Source organism: Artibeus jamaicensis, unplaced genomic scaffold, assembly GCF_021234435.1.
Source record: "Artibeus jamaicensis isolate MK-2021 breed Jamaican fruit bat unplaced genomic scaffold, CSHL_Jam_final contig_327, whole genome shotgun sequence".
NCBI classification, from domain to species: Eukaryota; Metazoa; Chordata; class Mammalia; order Chiroptera; family Phyllostomidae; genus Artibeus; species Artibeus jamaicensis.
In genome coordinates this window covers 310,980-331,679 of record NW_026521772.1, presented here as the reverse complement: position 1 = coordinate 331,679, position 20,700 = coordinate 310,980, and the positions used below count along the sequence as shown (strand labels likewise).

At 43.1% G+C, this 20,700-nt stretch overlaps 1 protein-coding gene across 3 annotated transcripts in view; it reads left to right on the top strand.

Moving 5' to 3' along the window:
- Positions 1-20,700, top strand: part of RC3H1 (ring finger and CCCH-type domains 1) — a 70,167-nt gene that overhangs the window by 41,660 nt on the left and 7,807 nt on the right. For 2 of the 3 annotated variants that reach the window (XM_037145555.2, XM_037145554.2), the window contains exons 8-19: positions 1,902-2,020; positions 3,894-4,006; positions 7,436-7,717; positions 8,250-8,464; positions 10,610-10,971; positions 11,906-12,070; positions 16,234-16,383; positions 17,206-17,422; positions 17,874-17,964; positions 18,074-18,206; positions 19,230-19,400; positions 19,944-20,059. In XM_037145555.2, coding sequence (XP_037001450.2) covers positions 1,902-2,020; positions 3,894-4,006; positions 7,436-7,717; positions 8,250-8,464; positions 10,610-10,971; positions 11,906-12,070; positions 16,234-16,383; positions 17,206-17,422; positions 17,874-17,964; positions 18,074-18,206; positions 19,230-19,400; positions 19,944-20,059 — 2,134 coding nt within the window. The remainder of the gene's footprint in view (positions 1-1,901; positions 2,021-3,893; positions 4,007-7,435; positions 7,718-8,249; positions 8,465-10,609; positions 10,972-11,905; positions 12,071-16,233; positions 16,384-17,205; positions 17,423-17,873; positions 17,965-18,073; positions 18,207-19,229; positions 19,401-19,943; positions 20,060-20,700) is intronic. The other variant, XM_037145556.2, reaches the window with a different exon arrangement.

The window sequence follows — 20,700 nt, the reverse complement described above, 5'->3', positions numbered from 1 at the left end:
GAGTTCCCAGCCTCCGCCCCACCCCCATTCTGGGCAGCGACAGCCCTGGCTTTCCGTGTCCTGAGCGCAACACTGTGGCTGCACCATGCTGGGCCCGTCTTTGTCTCCCGGGGAAACCTGCTGCTCCGTCAGCGTCAGCGTAGCCTGGAGGCTCGGTGCATTCGGAATCCGCCTGCTTGTCACTTTCACTGCTGCCGCCCTTCGCTCTCTCCACGGACTGGAGAATAGCCTCCTCCTGTCTGTCCGTTTGAGCATAGGTGCCAAGGTGATCCTGTTACCCCTCTGCTCAAAAATTCTTCAGGGCTTTACTCAGTAAAAGCCACAATTTCCTCCACAACCTGCAGGGCCTCCCTGGATGTGGCCTTCCTTTGCCTCTCTCCCACCTCGTCTCCCACTCTTCTCCATCCCAGCAGCTCCTCTGGTTTTACCCACATGGACGGGCCAGGCCACTTCCCGGACAGGGCTTTGCGTTCTCTCTTCCTGGAACGCTTTTCTCCCAGTCTGTTTCCGGGGCGCATTCAGACCCTTCTTTCAGGTCCTTGATCTGGTGCAACCTTCTCAGGAGGCCTTCCCAGTCTGCCCGGTCCAGAGTCCGGGTTCCACACACCTCTCTCACTCCCCATCTTTGCTCGCTTTATTCGACTCACGATCATCTAAACATTTTGTGTTTGGACTGTTTATCTTGCCTGCTACCTGGCCCCTCTCCTTGAATGTAACAAGGATGTTTGTTTTGATTGCTACTGCTTCCCCAGCAATTAGAGCAATCCCTGGGAATTAGGTGTTCCAAAAAATGTTTTTGTGTGTGGCTGTTCCTTTTACCTTCTCTGCCTCCTCATCTTTGTTTGTTGTTAAAATTCCATGTGTCCTTCAAAGCCTAGTTCAAATGTCATCACCTGGATCTCTCGGAATGTCTCCATCGGACACCATCTCTGCATCTGTGTTCTCACATCATTTTATATTTCTTTAAAGAACGTTTCAGCTCTGGCTGGGTTGCTCGGTTGGTTAGAGCATTTTCCCATCAGGCCAAGGTTGCGGGGTTTACTCCTTAGTCAGGGCTCACACAGAAATCAACCAGCAAATGCGGAAGTGAGTGGAACAACAAGTTGATGTCTCTGCCTGCCTGTCTGTCTGTCTCTCTCGCTCATAATTAATTAATTAAATAAATAGAAACATCATATTTAGCCCCAGGGTTAATTTTTCCTTTATAAAATCTGATGCCGACCTTCAAAATAATGTAATAAATGAAGAAGATGGGTAGCAGAGTTGCTTTATATATTAGCTCTTCTATGAAACTTTTAAAATTTCTGTTTATCAATACTTGATGTATACAGAATTTCAAAATGCACGTTTTACAGATTGGTTTACTGTGGGCAGTCCACAGGTAAGTTTTGTTTGGTGCACCGATGTTGGCCTGCACAGTATTCTAAACCCTAAAGTTTTAGGTTACCCACACTTGAAGACTGGATAATTTTACATGGAAATCTCAGATGTCAGCTTTCCCTGGGAAACTGTGGTGTACTGGCAGTCCAGCCTCGCGTCTGCACGTGACGCCTGTTGGCTGACGTCTAACGGGAACCATGACCTTAGATGTGAGACGCACTCTGTGGTTCAGCGCAGTCCCTCTCTTTCTGCTGTCATTTCCGACACTAAGGGTCCAAGGACAGTTGCCATTACTGGTGTGGTCTACTTAATGGCTTCACGTTACCTTCCCTGTCCCTACAGCCGGTTCAGCCTGCAACCCTGGGTTTAGAAGAATGTGTCTGTTTCTTTACCGTGACGTTTAGGTACCTGAAGCTTAACTGGATTGCACGGAAGTGCTGACACAGCTCCTTCGTTAGTGTAATTTTGACCAAAGAAACAGTGAGTAATGTTTTAAAAATGCGTGTGTGTTTGTCGTGCAGATGCTCCGCCTCCGACTTGGGAGCAGCTGGAAAACGGGCTGGTGGCCGTGCGCACAGTGGTGCACGGCCTGGTGGATTACATCCAGAACCACAGCAAGAAGGGGGCCGACCAGCAGCAGGTACGGGAGGGCTGGGGAGCGCAGAAGCGAGTCGCCGCGGGCGTCCTCGCAGGCACACGCGGCCAGCAAGGCGACACGCGCTTCCTGAGACTCGGACTGTACAGGCAACACGTTGGGGAGGCGTGGTCAGCCGCCAGTTACGAGATTAGTCTGCTGATCTTATGTGACAACATTGAAATGAAATAATTCTTGTTGGCCTAATGTTGGGCTGCAGTCACTTTTCTCACTGGATGTAGCAGCATTTGGTTCTGTGCTAAAGCTTATTCCATTTAAATCACATTATTCTCTTTGGTTACTGTAACGTCTCTGTTTGACAGTACATGTCGCTTTGTCCTGCTAATGCTACGTCTCTCCAGTACCGTTCACGTTTGTCAATTCTTTTTCTACATTAGTATTTTAACACTTTTCATTCATAGTGTTTGTTACGCCAGTGGGCCAAATTTTCTCGAATTTTTTTAAATGAAATATATAGTGGTATAGTATAACACATCATGTAACTAGACTTTTTAAACTTTACTCCCCAAAATTTTATTTCACACTCAGGATTTATATTAGCTTTACTAGCTCTTTAATTTTGCAGCAGTAAACTTGAGAAATTATAACTTTGTTATTAATTTATCTGTCTCAGGTAAATATCAACAATAGATTATTTGCTATTCTTAATCTTCTTTGGGAGCCAAGAAATATTAAAACTGTCTTAAGTAGAATGATATGGATATAATTATTCTAATCAATCTAAGCACAAATCAGAGCTTTATTTTTTGATTCAGAAATAAATGAAACAAAAACCTATTTTTTAACTCCCTGTTCCATGAGACATTTTGAAGAATGTGACAAAATTAGTAAGATCAACCTTTAAATGCTGCCAATAAGTGATAAAAGTGCATTAATTTTTCTTTCACTTAGTGTTGTGTTTGATAACTCATTAACCCCCAAATCCACTGTCCTGCCTTATCACTGAGTGGTAAATAATGAGTCATTTGTACCTTGGGAGATACGTTAAGTCCTTGATACAGCCTGCAAGTCAATTCTTGGTTACAGAGTATTTTTCGGTTATAGGGCATGTTGTGGATTTGTGGTGTGTTATAAAGAAACACAATTATGGCCCTGGCTGGTGTGGATCAGCAGACCGAGCGCTGAACTGTGAACCAAAAGGTTCGATTCCCAGTCGGGGCACGCGCCTGGGTTGCAGGCCAGGTTCCCCCCAGCTGGGGGCAACCGCTTGATGTTTCTCTCCTCCTCTTTCTCCCTCCCTTGTCTTCTCTCTAAAAATAAAATAAAATCTTTTTAAAGAAAAGAAACAGAACTATAAGTAAACTATACTAAACATTGTTCAAAACAAGTATTAGAAGACAGTTTAAACATTTAAAAAGTCCTAAACTTCAGTGGTTTGTTCATTATAAAACCTGGAAAGAATATCATTGAGCCCTCATGAGATTTAATCAAAAATTTATGTGAGCCCTGGCCAGGTAGCTCAGTCGGTTAGAGTATCATCCCGAAACACTAAGATTGTGAGTTCGATCCTCAGGGCACATACTAGAATGCAAGAATGAGTGAACCACCAGTATGTATCTACTATCCATCTACCTGCCTGCCTACCTACCTCTACCTCCATCCCTCTCCTTCCCTGACCTCCCTCCTTCTCTTGGTATGTGTTTGAGAACATACCAGGGGACTACATTATCTTTAATATACTTATTCTGGGACTTCTGAAACAAGCCAGCACGACTTTCCAGCGCTTTTGCTCTGGGCAATCTAGATAAATGTATGAAGCAGTCAGTCTGAATTGTTCATCTAGATTATCAAATCCTTAAAATGGCAGTGAAATTTTCCATCTTTTTGTAAATGTCTAATGTTTTAATTTTGGACTTAGCCTCCACAGCATAGCAAATACAAAACATACATGTGCCGAGATATGAAGCAGAGAGGAGGATGCCCTCGTGGGGCCAGCTGTACATTTGCACACTCCCAGGAGGAACTGGAAAAGTAAGTGTAAAAAGTCATTGAGCTCGGCCTTCTAATAGGAGAAGGTAGAATTTTTAAGTGGAGTAACTTGCTGCCGTGGAGAAGTACAAGAAGAGTAGGTGTATTCTCTTCAATGAACAGGAAATGTTTAGAAAGTAATAGATGAGACGGAATTTTTAAAAAGAAAATTGAAGCAGTCTTTTCAGCTTTCATTTCATCGTGCCTAAAAATAGGAAGCTATTTCTGGTTAATTAAATCTAGAATTGAGTCATTCTCACTACCAAAATAGAGATGAAAATTCTGAGAATTTTCATCAGTGTTCACTGACTGATTTTAACTAATTGAGTAAGGTATGAGCAGTGGAAAAAATGGCCTCTTGGCTCTATTAAAGAAATTGTTTAATTTCCAGGTTGAGTTTCACAGATATCATTTCAATGATGTTAAGTTTCCCAGCACATAGTAGAAAGAAAGAAAAACTTGTAAAATTTTAAAGCAAATTAGTGATACTAAGTTTGACAAATAGTATAATTAAATTACAAATTTATCTCACGTATTAACATTTTTTAAATCCCAAATATTAAACTTGAAATTCAATAATACATTAAAGTAGACGCCATGGCTTACTGCAAAGGTAGCACAATATTAGTTACTGTAAATTACAGAAGAAATACTTTGTGATCATGTTCAAAGGTGCCAAAAGGCATTTGAATAAAATCCAGTGTCCATGATAGATCAAAATCCCTTATTAGAACAAAAATATCATAGGCATTTCCTCAACATTGTATCTTATAAGCCAGCATGATGACATCATGCTTAATTAGTAAAAGCTTCAGTCTCATTTAAGAGTGAAGCAAACTTCGTGCTAGTAAAACAATTATTTAATATTCTAGAAGTAGTAGCAAATGTATGTGAACAAGAGAGTAAAACAGTCTTAAAATTATTACATGGAGCAATTTAAGAAAAGCACTGGAAGCTAAAGAAATGAGAATTTGCACTGACCAGCATGGCTCAGTTGGTTGGGCATCGATTCTCATTCAGGGCACATGCCTGGGTTGTGGCTTCAGTCCCCATTCAGGGTGTGTGTGAGAGGCGACCAGTCAGTGTTTCTCTCTCACATTGATGTTTCTCTCCCTTTCTTTCTCCCTCCCTTCCCCTTTCTCTAAAAAAATAAATAAGTGAAATCTTTAACAAAAACATAAGGAGGCTTTAGTAAGACTGCAAATAAAAAAATGTTTTGATGAATTGCTGTCATATAAACCAGTAAAGTGAAATTAAAGATTCCTTTTGCATTAACAGCAACAAAAGATAAATATGAAATTATAAACTGGAAGATGTATTCAGGACCTGTATGAATTGAATTAGTAGACTAGCTGGCAACATAAGGAAAGAATTGGATAAAAGAAGAATACTGTGTTTTTAGATAAGACTGAGCATTATAAAGGTTTTGTTTTCTCTGAAACAGTAAATTCATTGAAATCCCAAATAGAATTTTCACATGATGATTTTTAGGACCTAATAATCATTTATTGGAAGATTATGCAAATAGCCAAGAACATTCTGAAAAAAGAAACTAGATTAAGAACTAGATTAATAACTATTAGTCTGTATTATGAGCTAAAATGTATACAGGCTATACTATTAGCATAGATTAATGAAATATAATAGAAAATCTAGAGCGAGTCCCAGATACATGCAGGGACTTGCCATACGTGTTGAAGGTGGCATTTCACACCAATAAGAGAAAAATGGATGGAGTAACTGCTATTCATTTGAAGTATAATAGCTGGATTCTTACCTTTACACCAGAACGAATTATAAATGTATAAGAAATTTAAATATTTAAGACGGAAACCATAGAATAGTTAGAGACTTTTGTTGTTACATAATTTTACAACAGGAAAGGGTTTTTGAAGAATGACAGCCGAACATCCATAAAGGAGAAGATTGATAAGTTTGATTACATAAAAATTAAAAACTAAGATATGGCCTAAGCACCACAATTAAAAGAAAAAAGATTATTGGGGAAGTAATATATAAAAGCTGATATCCCTAACATAGAATGAGCTCTTAAAAATCAGTAAGAAAGAAAGGCCAGTAGGTGGATGGAACATGAACATGAATGAGCGAAACACAGTAGGATACTGATCACCAGGAAACATGTGAAGCTGTGTTCACCTTCTCTCATTGCTAAAGAATGCAAATAACAACAAAAGTTGGTATTCTTGAACTAATAGTTAACAAAGAGCGACACTACCCAGTGTTTGATGAGAGGCTGAAATAAAAGACGCTGTCAGTAGGGGTGGTAATTACTTGTTTTGGAGCATTAAAACAGTTTCTAATATGCATACGTGAGACTTAGCGATTCTGCTTCCAGGTACTCACACAGGGTGCAAATACATGTATGTGATTATCTGTTACTGCATTGTTATAGTAGCAGAAAACTAGGAATAATTAATTTACAATGTACTGACATGAAGGAATAGCCAAGATCACGGACTGGAGGGGAAGAAGTTACTAAGCAGTCGTATATGGCCCTATTTCTGAAAACAATAATCTTATGTACATGTGAATATTAAGTGTATGGAGGGAAAATATGATTACACACCAAACTGTTTACCGTGGTTTCCCCCAGAAATTTGTCATATACGGAATATATTTGAAAAAATAGCATTACTCTTTTGGGAGGTTTGTGTTTGGAATTTTTTAAAATGCACTAGGTAGTTGTAAGTAGATTTGCTTTCATTGTCGAGGAGCAAGGATGCCGTGTCTGAGGGCTTCGCGTTTTCCTGTGGTCAGATTTGGCACTTACACACCTTGTCTACCAGAGCACGTGTTCAGGTTTAGGCATATGCTCCACCGTTTCCTTCACCCACTTTAGAATTTCAGCTTTATGCAGGTACACATAACATCAGCATTTCTGAATCAGATCTGGTACAAATTACAGTCCTTGATTATTTAAATATGTTAATGGAACAAATAGTAAATTTTTCTCAGTGCACATTGGCTTTTTGTTTTACTCTTAATTTATAATATAGGCTCACAGTATCCCAAGGCATTTGAGGGGAACCTAAAATCTTGCAGAAAACTGTCTTCTAAAGATTTTTCTACCCCTTCCTCCCATAAGTTTTAGAAAGAGAAATTTCAGTGAAAATAACTTAGTTATATTCATACAAATATTAGTTAGCATGATTTATAACATTACAAATATTATGAGGAATTTTATACTTAGTGTGTCTTGCTTAAGATTTTATAGAATGTATACACAATATACATGAATGCACATGCACACACATGCTCAGATCGATAGCTAAAGTCAGTGTTGGCAAAGAATTTCTAGAAAATAATGTACTTGGAATGTTTAGCTTTTGTATCTGCTTCTTGAGGACATTTGTGTTGTTGGTTTTGCTTTTGTAATCTTGGTTGTGCTGTGTGCCTTTGCTTTTCACACAGATTCCGTAAGATGAACAAACGCCTCGTTCCCAGAAGACCCCTGAGCGCCTCTCTGGGTCAGCTGAACGAGGTGGGCCTGCCCGCGGCAGCTGTCCTCCCAGACGAAGGCGCCGTGGATCTGCCCGGCAGGAAGCCCCCTGCTCTGCCCAATGGAATTGTGTCAGCAGGGAGCACGGTCACGCAGCTGATTCCACGCGGGACGGACCCCAGCTACGACTCCAGTCTGAAACCAGGAAAGATGGACCATCTGAGCAGCAGCGCCCCGGGGTCCCCTCCTGACCTGTATGCCGTTTTCCTAACATTTATTTTAAAGTTTTTAAAATATATATATATACTTATTTATTTATTTTTAGAGCGGGGGGAAGGGGGTGAGAAAGAGAGGGAGAGAAACATCAATACGTGGTTACTTCTCGCATGCCCTCAACCAGGGACCTGGGCCATAACCCAGGCATGTGCCCTGACTGGGAATTGAACCAGTGACTCTTTGGTTCACAGGCCAGCGCTCAAACCACTGAGCCACACCAGCCAGGGCTAAAGTTTCTTCTTTATAAATGTAAAGCAGAGGGAAGGAAGAATAATCAGTGTTTTTTAATTCATTTTTGGCCCTCTCATTTTTTTTTTCCTATTTTTTTGGGTTATTGATTTTGTAAGAAAATTAGCATAGACAGAATACGATGAAAATTTGTAAATTTTGTAGAAGGAATGACTATTGGAAGAAAGTCGTTTCTCAAATTGTGGCAATTTATTTCTTTACATTTAACAGTCCATGCAATTCAAGACCTTGAGTTTGACTTGCAGAATTTTATTTCTGTAGGCTAGAATCCGTCCCCAAGAGCATTCCTGCCCTAGCTGTGAACCCACATCCTGTACCTCCAAGGGGACCAACAGACCTGCCTCCCATGCCTGTCACCAAACCACTTCAGATGGTGCCACGGGGCTCTCAGTTGTACCCAGCGCAGCAGGCAGACGTCTACTATCAGGATCCTCGGGGAGCGGCGCCGCCCTTTGACCCCGCACCGTATCAGCAGGGTAATGACCTTTCCTTTACTGCTCTCGCTGTTCTTAGGAATGAGTCCAGGTAGGAGTGGTCATATTTGCAGTAGCCTCCTGAAGGTAGTGTGCTTTTTAATAGTTTGGAAAAAGCAGATCTTGTGATCAACTAAATAGTATAAAATAAATGAAGTAGCAAAGCTATAAAGCTGTTGTATATTAAATATATTCATATATTTACGGAAATAACAAGTTGTCCACATAAGACAGTGGAAATTAGCTAAGGCAATATATATTTTCCTGACCAAAATTTTATTCAAGCATGAAAAATATTTTTAATACTACAGTGGGTATAGATTAAGTGAGCACAGTATATTTCTCTTCTTTTCAATTATCACTTAATAGTTTTCTGGGTCCTATAATATATATGAAAAATGCAGCATACAGAGTTTATAGCGTGGAATCAGTATTAGTAAAGAGAAAACTCGACGGGCGAGTGTATGTAAATGTGTAGGCACCTCGGAGATAGTTTGGGTTTGGTTTCAGACCACTGTAAAGTGAGTCACACGAATTTCAGGCTTCCCAGTGTATATAAAAGTGATATTTACACTGTACTATTGTCCGTTCATGTGTGCAGCAGCATTGTGTCCAAAAAACACTACACGTGCCTTCATTAAAAATACTTCATTGGAAAAAACGCGAACTGTTGACTGGGCGTGTTGGGAAACTATCACCTGTAGACTCGCTCCCAAGGGTTGCCACAGATCTTCAGTTTTTTGAAAATAGTTATTGTGAAAGGCAGTTAACAAAATGCGAGCAAGCCAAGTGTGCCTATACACACTGTATGTGCGTTAAAAAGTAGGTGTTCGGTTGTGTTGCTTACTTAGTATCCGTGTGGTAGCAACGACTGCAGGCCGTGGGGGCTCATGGGGAGCTTGGGAAATCAGAGACTTTATGGAAGAATGCCCTACATAGAGGTTTGGGGACTAGAAAGGGAGATTTACTAGTGGCTTGAAAGAATGAGACTAGAGTCCGTAGGAGTAGGGGACTGTTGCTGACGCAGGTGTGGGTGTGGAGGGAAGAAGGGGGGGATTTGGGGTAAGTTTGAAACGTTAGCCAGTTTTAATGATAATACTGGGTGTGGAGAGTGAAGGACAGTAGACGACTGATGTTTCATGTATACAGTGTGTGAAAAAAATAAACACCCAGGTTTTTTATCCCCACCCGAGGGTGTGCTTATTTGATTTTAGAGGGGAAGGGAGGAGGAGAGAGAGGGAGGGAGAGAAACATCAGTGTGGGAGAGAAACATTGATCGATTGCTTCCTCTGTGCTCCCTAACCAGGGTCTGAACCTGCAGCCTTGGCATGTGCCCTGACTGAATCAAACCCACGACCTTTTGGTTTATGGGATGTGCTCCAACCAACTGAGCCACACTGGCCAGGGCAAACACCCAACTTTTAAACTGAAGTGTTGGATCTCTGTGTCAGAAACAGTATCAGGCTATTATTTTGTTGAAGCGACTTTAAATGCAGTGCACCAGTTAGGGTTCAATGTTTAGCAGAAAGAGGTTTAATGCAGGAAGTTCGGGTATTTATAAAGTCAGTGGAAGGTGCAGGTAAAGCAGGCTTAAGCTGCACCTTCAGCAACACTTCCCAGCACCAGCTGCTAAAAGAACCTGTTACAGTGAAGAAGCCGCAGAAATGGGAAACTTGTGTCTTACCTGCTAGCTCCAGGACCATGTCACGTGCGGCAGAAATCTGGAAATTGGGGCGTTCCTGCCACAGCTCTGGAGCAACACGTTAGCTGCTAGATCTGCACTGGGTCTCTCTGCGCAGTTGCATATTCAGAACTCATGCAAGTGAGTGATTTGTGCAGCCTGAAGTTCAGGGAAATGCAGTGTTTTGCTTTGCAGTGTTTGCATTGTGCTGAGGCATACCCGAAAGACAGTCAAACAATTGAGAGAGCCAGTCTACGATTGCAGATTATAAACCAGAGTAGTTTTTTCAGTAACTCTTAAGAACAGTTTTTACATGTTGTTTTTCATAAATCTAACCTGAGTAAGTAAGCAGAGGGGAAACATGTAAAGAAATCAGTGGGTTGTTGGTTCTCTCGTGTTCAGACACTTTCATAGACAGTCTCATGTAGACAACTGGATGGCCCCTGTGGCTTTTCTGTAACACACAGGCATGTACTACACTGCCCCGCCATGCGTGTCCCGCTTCGTGCGACCTGCACCGTCTGCTCCTGAGCCCGCGCCTCCCTACCTGGATCATTACCCACCCTACCTCCAAGACCGCGTCATAAACCCTCCGTACGGCGCACAGCCGCACCAGTACCCACCCGTGTACCCGCCGCACTGTGACGGCCGCCGAGTGTGCCCTGCTCAGTCATATCCCAGGGAGGAGCTTTTCCGCGAGAGTTCTATTGAGATTCCACCTCCAGCAGTGCCATCCTACGTACCAGAATCCAGAGAAAGATACCAGCAGGTGGAGGGTTACTACCCGGTGGCCCCTCATCCAGCGCAGATCAGACCTTCGTACATCAGGGTACGCTACCTTTGTTCCTACTGCCACACAGATGTAGTGTATTGTTGCTCACAGTGACTTTTTTCTAGTGGGAAAGCGTGCCTTTGTTTTTCATCTTGTCATCATTCGGGCAGGGTGTTTTTTTTAATCCTCACCCAAGGACACATATATTGGTTTTCAGAGAGAGAAGAAGGGGGAGGGGCTGCAGAAAGAGAAATGTCCATGTGAGAGAAAAACAGATCAGCTGCTTCTATTCTAGCACACGCCCCAGCCGGGATCACACCCGCAGCCAAGTGTGTGCCCTGACCAGGAATTGAACCCACAGACTTTTGGTGCATGAGATGATGCTCTAACCAACTGAGCTGCCTGACCAGGGCTTATTTCTTTGTTTTGGGTTATTTTTTTTTTTTTTTAAGATTTTATCTACTTTTAGAGAGAGGGGAGGGAGTGAGAAAAAGAGGGAGAGAAACATGTGAGAGATACATCAGTAGGTTGCCTCTCACACGCCCCCAACTGGGGACCTGGCCTGCAACCAGGCATGCGCCCTGACTGGGAGTTGAACCAGCAGCCTTTCAATTCACAGGCCGGCCCTCAATCCACTGAGCCACACCTGCCAGGGCTGTTTTGTTTTGTTTTTTAAATTAAACTATTAAAGGGGAAAATTTCTGTCCTACTCTCACTGATAATCCTTCTTAGTTTTTGAAGTTTAGGTGGCTTTATTAACAATTCTGGGTTGATTTGGAAATTATGGTCTCTGACCTAGAAGAACAACTTAAATTTAGCTCTTGGGTAAATCCTGGGAATTTGGGGGAGTGGGGAGCTCGTTTTGCTCTGATTCTTGGTATTTCCAAATGTTAAGATGACTCTACAAGCTGCTGCTTATTTAACACATGTGCTGAATGAATGAATGTGTTCTGAAGTTCTTTTCGGTTCTTACTAATGTTTGCATTTGCAGGAGACGCCCTATAGCCGGCTTCCGCCCCCACAGCCGCATCCCAGTCTAGACGAGCTGCATCGAAGGCGAAAGGAAATAATGGCCCAGCTGGAGGAAAGGAAGGTTATCTCCCCGCCGCCTTTCGCGCCCTCGCCAACACTGCCTCCGCCCTTCCACACGGAGGAGGTAAGCACAGGGTTTCCGTCCCAGTCCCCATGTCCCCTTCTCCCCTCCCGGTGGTTTGCCATGTCCTGTTGAAGTGGTCTTTGCCTGGTCTTAAGGTTATGGAAATATCTTCCTGTTTTTTTCTAAAAGGTTTACTCTACAGTCTATCCAGAATCGATTTTTTTATTCCAGTGTGTTAGGAGTGGGGGTCCATTTCCCTCCCAAAAGATGTCTCACTGACTCAGCACCATTTAGTGAAAAGACCTCTTTTCTCAGTCCCCTGCAGTCACCTTCATCATAATCAGGCCACCTTTGTCTCGGCCAGGTGACTGTGCGCACCTCAGGACTCACATCCGCTTCACCGCCTGCCCCATGTCCCCACACCGACACCGCGTTGTCTGGGTGCAGTGCTGCAATATGTCCTGGTACAGAGTCATACTTGTTCCTCGGTGCTGCCCTTCTTCACGGGTACCTCTGCTGACACATTTCAGAGTCGTCATTTTGTTGTCCACAAAAAGTCTGCTTCAGTTATTTTTTAGCCCTCACCTGAGGCTGTTTATTAATTTTAGAGAGAAAGGGGGAGAGAGGCAGAGAAACATCATCAGTGGGTTGCCTCCTGCATGCGCCCTGACTAGGGATTGAACGCACAGCCTGGGTATGCACCCTGACCAGGGATCGAACCCAGACGGTCTGGTGTGCGGGACAGTGCTCCAATCAGCTGAGCCACCCGCCAGGGCTACCTGCTTGCTGCAGCTTCTGTTAGGGTTACGCCGACTCTGGGTCTGTGCTGCTCAGTATGGAGCCACTGGTCACACGCGGCTAACGAGTGCTTCAAGTTACAAGTTACATGTGCTGTAAGCATAAATATACTGAGTCTGAAGATGCAGCACCCCCGAAAGGAAAATACTCCATTAATATATATCTGTGCATTGCATGTTAAAATGGTAATCCTTTGCCTATATTAACTTTAAAAATATTTCTTTTTATTTATGTAATGTGGTTACTAGAGCTTTCTAAATTGTGTGTGGGGGTCTCATTTCCGTTAAACAGTGTTGCTTTAGATCCGTTTGGGGCAAAGTGACATCTTTTTAATACTGAGTCTCCAAGGACACGGTCTTCCCTGCACGTACTTGAACCTCGTTTAATTTCTCTCAGTAGTACCGTATGTCGTATAGTTTCCAGTTGTGCACATCCTTCCTTAAGCTTATTCCAGGACAACTGATTTTAAAGCTATTTTTAAAATAGAATCCTTCTCTTATTAATGTAGAGAAGATACTGGCTCTTACATTCAGAAGCCTTGCTAAATTTCCTTATTCATCTTAGTATTCGTTAGTGGACTACTTTGGGTTTCCTATGCACACAAGTCATATCCTCTGTGAATAATGTCCGTTTGGCTTTCTGCTTTTTTTCCTTTCAGTCCTCATGTCTCTTTCCCCTTACCCTGTGATAGCTGGCCCTCCAGAATAGTGCTGAACGAAAGGGATGATAGCACGTATTCTTGACTTACTGGCAGTCTTGAACAACGTGAATGGAGCTCTTAATAATTCATTATATTTGCTGTGGGATTTTTTGTAGATAATTTTATCAGGTTAATGAAATGCCCCTCTTCTTAGTTTTATTTTTATTTTTATAAATGACATATGCCAAAGATTAATTTAACAATGAGGAGAGTAGCAGGATGGTAAAGTCAGTGGAGGGAACAGGAGAGAGGGGCTGATACGGCAGTGAGAGGCAGAAAAGAAAGGGCGCTGGTAAGAAAGCTGCCAGAACGGACTGATTAAAGCACTGCCGGGCCGTAAGCCGTGATTTGGGGGGTTATCTTCTCTGTGTTTCTACAGGACACTCCGAATAGCCATCACGAACGAGTGCTGCTATCTTTTTAATGTCCACAGCAGCTATAGTGCTCTTCATTGCTCCACTTCTGAGAGCAGCGGTCACTTTTCTCCCACTTGCTAGGGATTCATCCATTTTGTCGTTTCAAAAAAACAAGCAGCTCTTTGTTGATCCTATTCATATATTTATTTTGGTCTGTTGATTGTACACACTCTCATTTATTGTGTGTGTGTGTATATATATACATATTTTGAAGTCAGCCAGGTTTTCTCAACATCGTTGCAGTTGATGTTATGTAAGGAAAATGTCTCCCGTTCTCTGTGTGCAGAATTATCGTTCTAAACAACCGTGGTGTCTGACAAATTGTAAATAACAGGCAGTGGAAAGTGAGGTGCATCATATCACATACAGCAAACAGTAGTCTTCTGGGTCCGTGAATGTGATCTTCTGAATAACAGTTGTTCACGTATCTAGCTTTCCCATCTAAACACTTCAAATGAATTGTCCGTAGCAACATAGATTGATTAGTAAGCTCACAGCATCTTCTATTAATATAGTTTTACTTGTAAAGTATAAACGTCACGTGTTTTTAAAAATTGTACGTTAGGGACATCCTAGGACCTTGTTGTGCGATGCTGTTTTTTAAGAAATAGAGGAAGCGACATGACTCTGTGAAAAGTGAGCCGATTATGGAATCAGACACCTTTGAGGTTTAGCTGTGTCACTCAGCATGTGATCTTCTGCAAGTTACTCAGCCTCCCTGACCCCAGAGGCTTGGGTTTCCCTTCTGTAAGTTGAGCACAGTGAAGCCTGCTCATCGCGAGGCGGCGAAGAGCAAGTAGGACACACGGCCCACGGCCCAGAGCAGGCGCTCGGTAAATAATGACCAGTGACTGCCGCACAAACGCTGTGTGCGGTTGCCCCTCGAACACCGTGCAGGGTGGGGGTGCCAGCCCCCATGAAGTCAGAAATTCAAGTGTGACTTTTGACTCCCTAAAAACTTGACTACTACGCAGTCGTCCCTTGGTATCTGTGGGGGTTGGTTCCAGCGCATGTCCACGTGTCAAATCCGTGGACGTTTGGGTTTCTTACATGAAATGGCATAGAATGATGCACACAGTCAGCCCTCCACACCCGCAGCTGCAGAGCCGGGGAGTACAAGGGCCAGCTGTATGTTTACTGAACAGTAGCCACGTATCGTGGGTCTGAGCCATTCAAACCCATGCCATTCATGGGTCGGCTGTATTTACACTTCAGTTCTGATTATAAACAACATACATAGAGTTGTATCAACTTTGTACATTCTAAAAGTGTATAACAAATGCCTCCAAAATCCCATTTTGTACATCACTGTCAATTGATTAGATATTTCAACTTTTCTCTGCATGAACTAACATATTATTTTTAATGGTGTCATTTAGTCATTTATCTTGAGGTTTTGTATGTGTTTTGTATGTCAGTATATAAATTTATCTCATTCTTTTTAACAGCTGCGTGATACATTAGTGTTGGGGGGAAACATTCTTTAGTAGGTCACTAAACAGCTAGCTTTTCAGTATGTCTCTGAAAAGCTAGCTGTTCTACACAAAGTTTGGAAGCGGAGGAGAAATGAGAAAGGATATGAAATTTTAAAAATAGAGGTAGAACCAAAAAAAGCAAAGCGATATGAACGTTGGAAACAGGCGTTGTGGTTGGAAATGAGTGATATTTGGAAGTAGCAGGCCCAGGGTTAGGAGTTCCAGCAGCCCCGGGCGTCGGCGGTCAGGCGAGAGCCTTGTTGAAGTCCAGGCCCTGCCCTGGACTGCAGGCGCCATGGGGAGAGCGCCCGAGCCGTGGACTTGAGATGCACGGGAGGCGGTGCGCACACCAGCATCGAGACAGCCGCAGAACGCTACCCGAGTGTGAGTGCCGCGGTCTCCATAAGAGCACGTTAGACCCGGCATGGCTGTTTTGTCGTTACATAATTTCCGAACTCGTCTTGAGAAGACAAAACTAGGCATCTTTTCATTTTCACTTCATTGAGTCAACCTCAGGACCAGAATTCTTTCAAGATAGGAGTTATTACTATTACAGAGATTTCAGTAAAAAAGTTATTACATCATCGTACAGAACATTAAAAATAATTTTCCTGTTCTTGTTTCTCTGGGATGTTATTGAAAGAAACATTGAGCAGAGTATTTAGCAGAACTGGGGGCTGGTACGTATCTTTGTAGTCTACGAGAATCGGGGACAAATCAGATAACCGTCAGGTGTTGTTTCAGCATGACGTCCTATGGAATTTCTGCTTCTCTGTGTAGTTTACTCATAGACCCATTTCCTATTTGTTTCCTTTTTTCTCCCCTCATCTATAGTTTTTGGATGAAGACTTGAAGGCTGGGAAATACAAAGGAAATGATTACAGCCAGTACTCTCCCTGGTCATGTGACACCATCGGCTCCTACATTGGAACCAAAGATGCAAAACCCAAAGATGTCGTGGCAGCAGGGAGTGGGGAAATGATGGTATGTGTGCTAACTAAGCTGTGATTCGTACAGGTCAAGGTCAACCAAATAAACTGTTCCCCATTACAGTGTAGACACAAATAAAGGAGATTTGCTTTAGAGCTTCAGGCTAACCCTCGCTGGGGTGGCTCAGTGGATTGGGTGCTGACCAGGGAACCAAAGGGTTGCTGGCTCCATTCTGGGCAGGGGCACATGCCTGGGTTGTGGGCCAGGTCCCCAGTAGTGGGGCAAGTGAGAGGCGACCCACTGCTGTACAATTGAATTACGTTTACACTATACTATTGGTTTTTTTCAGATATAAATAAAAATATTTTAATATTTATCTAGACAATAAATGCTCTAACGAGCATTTATTCTATTTCTGTGCAGGTAGCCATTAACCCAGCAGCCTGTTAGACCTCAGATTAAGTTATTTTGCATAACTAACCAGGACCTTGAATTTCTCGTCCAAGTAAATTATTACTCTTACAACTCTGAAGTGTAAACAGCGAAGTTGCATCTAGTGAAATAGAGTGTGCGGGTCAGAACTGTAGCTACATAGCCTTGAGTGAGTTGTGGTGCACTGGACTGTTCTGCTCATGCTCTTTGTTTTTCAACAAAGAATAATGAAACTCCAGTACATCTAATACTCGGGCTTAAAATATGTCACTATTTCATCTTAATTGTTTCTTTATTTTTTAAAGAAATAAAACCTTACAAAGGTAATTAAATGCTCCTGTCCAGACTGCCCTGATCTCATTTTTCCCCTCCCTTCTTCTGCGGGGGTGACTCTGTGCTCAGTTGAGATCTAAGTGTGGGGTGATTTCTCGTTTGACTTGTCAGAATGTGGAGAGTAAAGGGGTGAGAGACCAACGACTGGATCATCATCAGAGAAGAGCTGCCGAAACCAGTGATGATGACCTCATCCCATTTGGAGACCGGCCAACAGTGTCGCGGTTTGGTGCCATCTCTCGAACCTCCAAAACAATGTATCAGGGTGCCGGCCCGTTGCAGGCGATGGCACCTCAGGGAGCTCCCACAAAACCTATGAACGTGTCAGGTAAGACCCTCAGGGGTGAGCTTCTCTGGAGGGCCCACCACCCCTACCACCCACTTGCTGTCATTGCCGTCCATAATCGTCCACGACCGCCACCCTCAAATTCCTCCATGGAGTTGTCCCTGGAGAAAGGTAATTACACGCCCGGGAATTTGAGGGTACAGACTAAAACTAAATGCCTGTATGCGAACATTGCCTCTTTTTTTAATAGCTTCATTGCTTTTTATTAAAACAATGCATTACCATTTTTTTTTAATGTAGTCAAAAGAAAAATTACGAAGACTGGGGTTTCATTGCGGGGGGGAACCAGACATCAGTGTGCTGTCACCGTATTGGTGGAGCTCTTTCCAGGTAGCTGCACACACAGTGTGTGCGTGCCTTCCTGGGCGCGGCCGTGCAGGACACCGCGCCGTGGACAGGGGTGCATTGCATGCAGCGAGTCCCTCTCTTGCAGACTACAGTCCGTACGGAGCCCACGGCGGCTGGGGCAGCTCCCCGTACGCCCCTCACCAGAGTGCGGCGTCCCAGGCACACTTCAGTGAGAGGTACGAATCGCTCCTTCTGCTCCTGCAGACCTTGACAGTGTTGCCACTTTCCTCATTTTGTGTTTCCGGCCCGTGTTTTTTTTAATAAAGTTTTTCTTTCCCACCAAAGGGAGAGAATACCCATGTCCGAAGTGGCCAGCCATGGAAAACCCCTTCCGTCTGCCGACAGGGAGCAGCTGCGACTGGAACTGCAGCAGCTGAACCACCAGATCAGCCAGCAGACCCAGCTGCGCGGACTGGAGGTAGCGGCCTGCAGACGGGTTTCTGTTCCGGGTTTTGCAGGGTGCTCGTGGGGACTCTAAAAGGGGCGTCTTTTGGGGTACTGTGAATGCAGAGCTGTAAGGTCTGCTTTTTGAGAGTTTGGTTAAGTGTCCATTCTTCAGAGAATGTAAGTACTTAGAGTTTAGTTCTGGCACAGTGGGGAACTTCGAATTTTATTACCTGAGAATAAAAGGCAGGTGAGCTGAGTTTTCCCAACAGGTAGTTATCAACATGTGCCTTAGCTTAAAGTTGACTTTTGATTTTTCATACTTTTTTAACTTTTGAAAATTTCTCTTCCTGTAATTCCCAGCATTTATTTATGTATTTTTTAAAAAGTAGAAACTTAGATCTTTGCCTTTAAAAAACAGTCTCTGTATAATAATAGCACCTTCATTAATGAAGTTGTTTTAGTTTATAAGTTACTGTCATGTTAGCAGGTCCTCACCATGTCCCTAACAGCCAGGGTGGGCAGGTGACATTGTTCCCCTTTTTGGTTGAAGTTTATTAGTTTCACAGAAGTTGGAGCATCAGCCCTGATCTTCAGACTCGAGTCAGGGTTCCTGCTAACTCATGGCTTTTCGTCTTAGTTGAAATTTCTAAACCCATTTTCTGCCCCAAAGGAATAACAATATCATTTGCAGTCTTGCCACATATTTAACTTAATTCTGGTTAAAGGTCATTGCCATTAACGGGGTTTCATTGAAATAAATTACAGGATGTATCAGAGAAATTCAGTAAATGAAGGGAACAGTGTATATTTCTAGTTGATTTCTCTTCTAAGAGCAACTTATACCTAAGGTTAAAATGTTCACTAAGTTCAAGTCCCCTGTTTTTCTTTTTGAACGGTACTCAAAGAAAGATACGGTACCTTCTAAGTTGCGTTGTGTTCATTGCAAATACTTGAGCAATAAGCTGCCTGTGGCCATGGCCTGGAGTGGGGCCCGGCTCTTCTGTGCATGGTGCAAGCGCGCTGAGCTGTGTGTGTGCTTGGCTTCATGCACTAGGCTGTTAGTAACAGGCTGCTGTTGCAGAGGGAGGCGAACACCCTGGCAAGCCAGTCACAGCCCCCACCAGCACCCCCAAAATGGCCTGGAATGATCTCCAGTGAGCAGCTGAGCTTGGAGCTGCACCAGGTGGAACGGGAAATCGGGAAGAGAACCCGGGAGCTGAGTCTGGTAAGTGACGTGGTAAGAGAAGAGGGGGAAGGTGACGGGGACGCTGCTCTGTAGTCGGGTCTCCGAGCTCAGGCTCTGGGGTTCTGGAATCATCCAGAGCCATCAAAGAATCACCCCAAAGCGCTCCCACGAGTGCTTAATATTTAGAATAAGTCTCAGTGAGACGGGCTTCCATCCTGTTTTATCATTCCTCTCCTCATGCCTTTTGGTTCCAGTGTGTTCTTTGTCTTAGGACTCTGCATGACAAAAGCTGTTTAGGGAAAACAAGGTAGTTCAGTCTATTTGGCTTTTTCTGAGCCATCCTTTATGTGGGATCTTTCCATATTAACTTGAAGCATCCCCTCCTCGTCGTCCAGCTCGGGTGGTGAGCAAGCGGGCCGTACTCTGTTGCTGTGTCTGTCTCCTTGTGAGTCTGCCTGTGTCTTCAGTCGTTTTACAAAAACTAAATGATTTCCGGACCATCAGTCTGTGTTACCTGTTTGGTCTCTCTTCTCTAGCACCATTAATAGACGCTAACTGCATTCATTTTCTTCTCTTTCAAAGGAGAACCAGTGTTCTCTAGACATGAAAAGCAAACTGAGTGCAAGTAAGCAAGCGGAAAACGGACAACCGGAACCCCAAAATAAGGTTCCAGCTGAGGACCTTACATTGACATTCAGGTAAAGAAAGGGACATTTTCACAGTCATATATTACCCAGTTGTGACAGAAATACCCTTAGAAATATGATTTGGTGTTTAAAATATCATTATTCTGTATACATTGAGGAAAGAATATTTTTACGTAAATTTAGGACTTATGAAACTTATTTTAGAACAGATTCAACATTGTATTATCTGTTAAGAGCTAAGAGAAATTTTCCAGTTACATTTCTTTCTTCCTCTGGTTTTAAATTAATTTGAAACCAATATTTACATTTTGATGTACACCTTTTCAGTTTTCTTAAAGTGGGTGGGCATTGAGCTTCTTTCAGAACGCACCCACCCCCCATTACTCCACACCCCTGGTTTAGATTGGTCTGTCCCATACCATCCAATGATTCGTCTGTGGGGGAGGAACGACACGTGTCAGGTACCTGAGACTCTTCCATACACAGTCCTGACTTACACTCCTGATAATAGGTAACAGTTACTGCTGACACTATGCTGCTTCTAGGCTTAGGGATTGGCTATTTAAATCTATGCATCGTTTTGGTTCCAAAAATGTCTTACATTAGTAAGGGACCAGCACTTTTTCTTAAAGGCAGGATTTACACATTTAAAATGATGGGTTTTACAGTCTCTGCCAAAACTCTCACTTCTG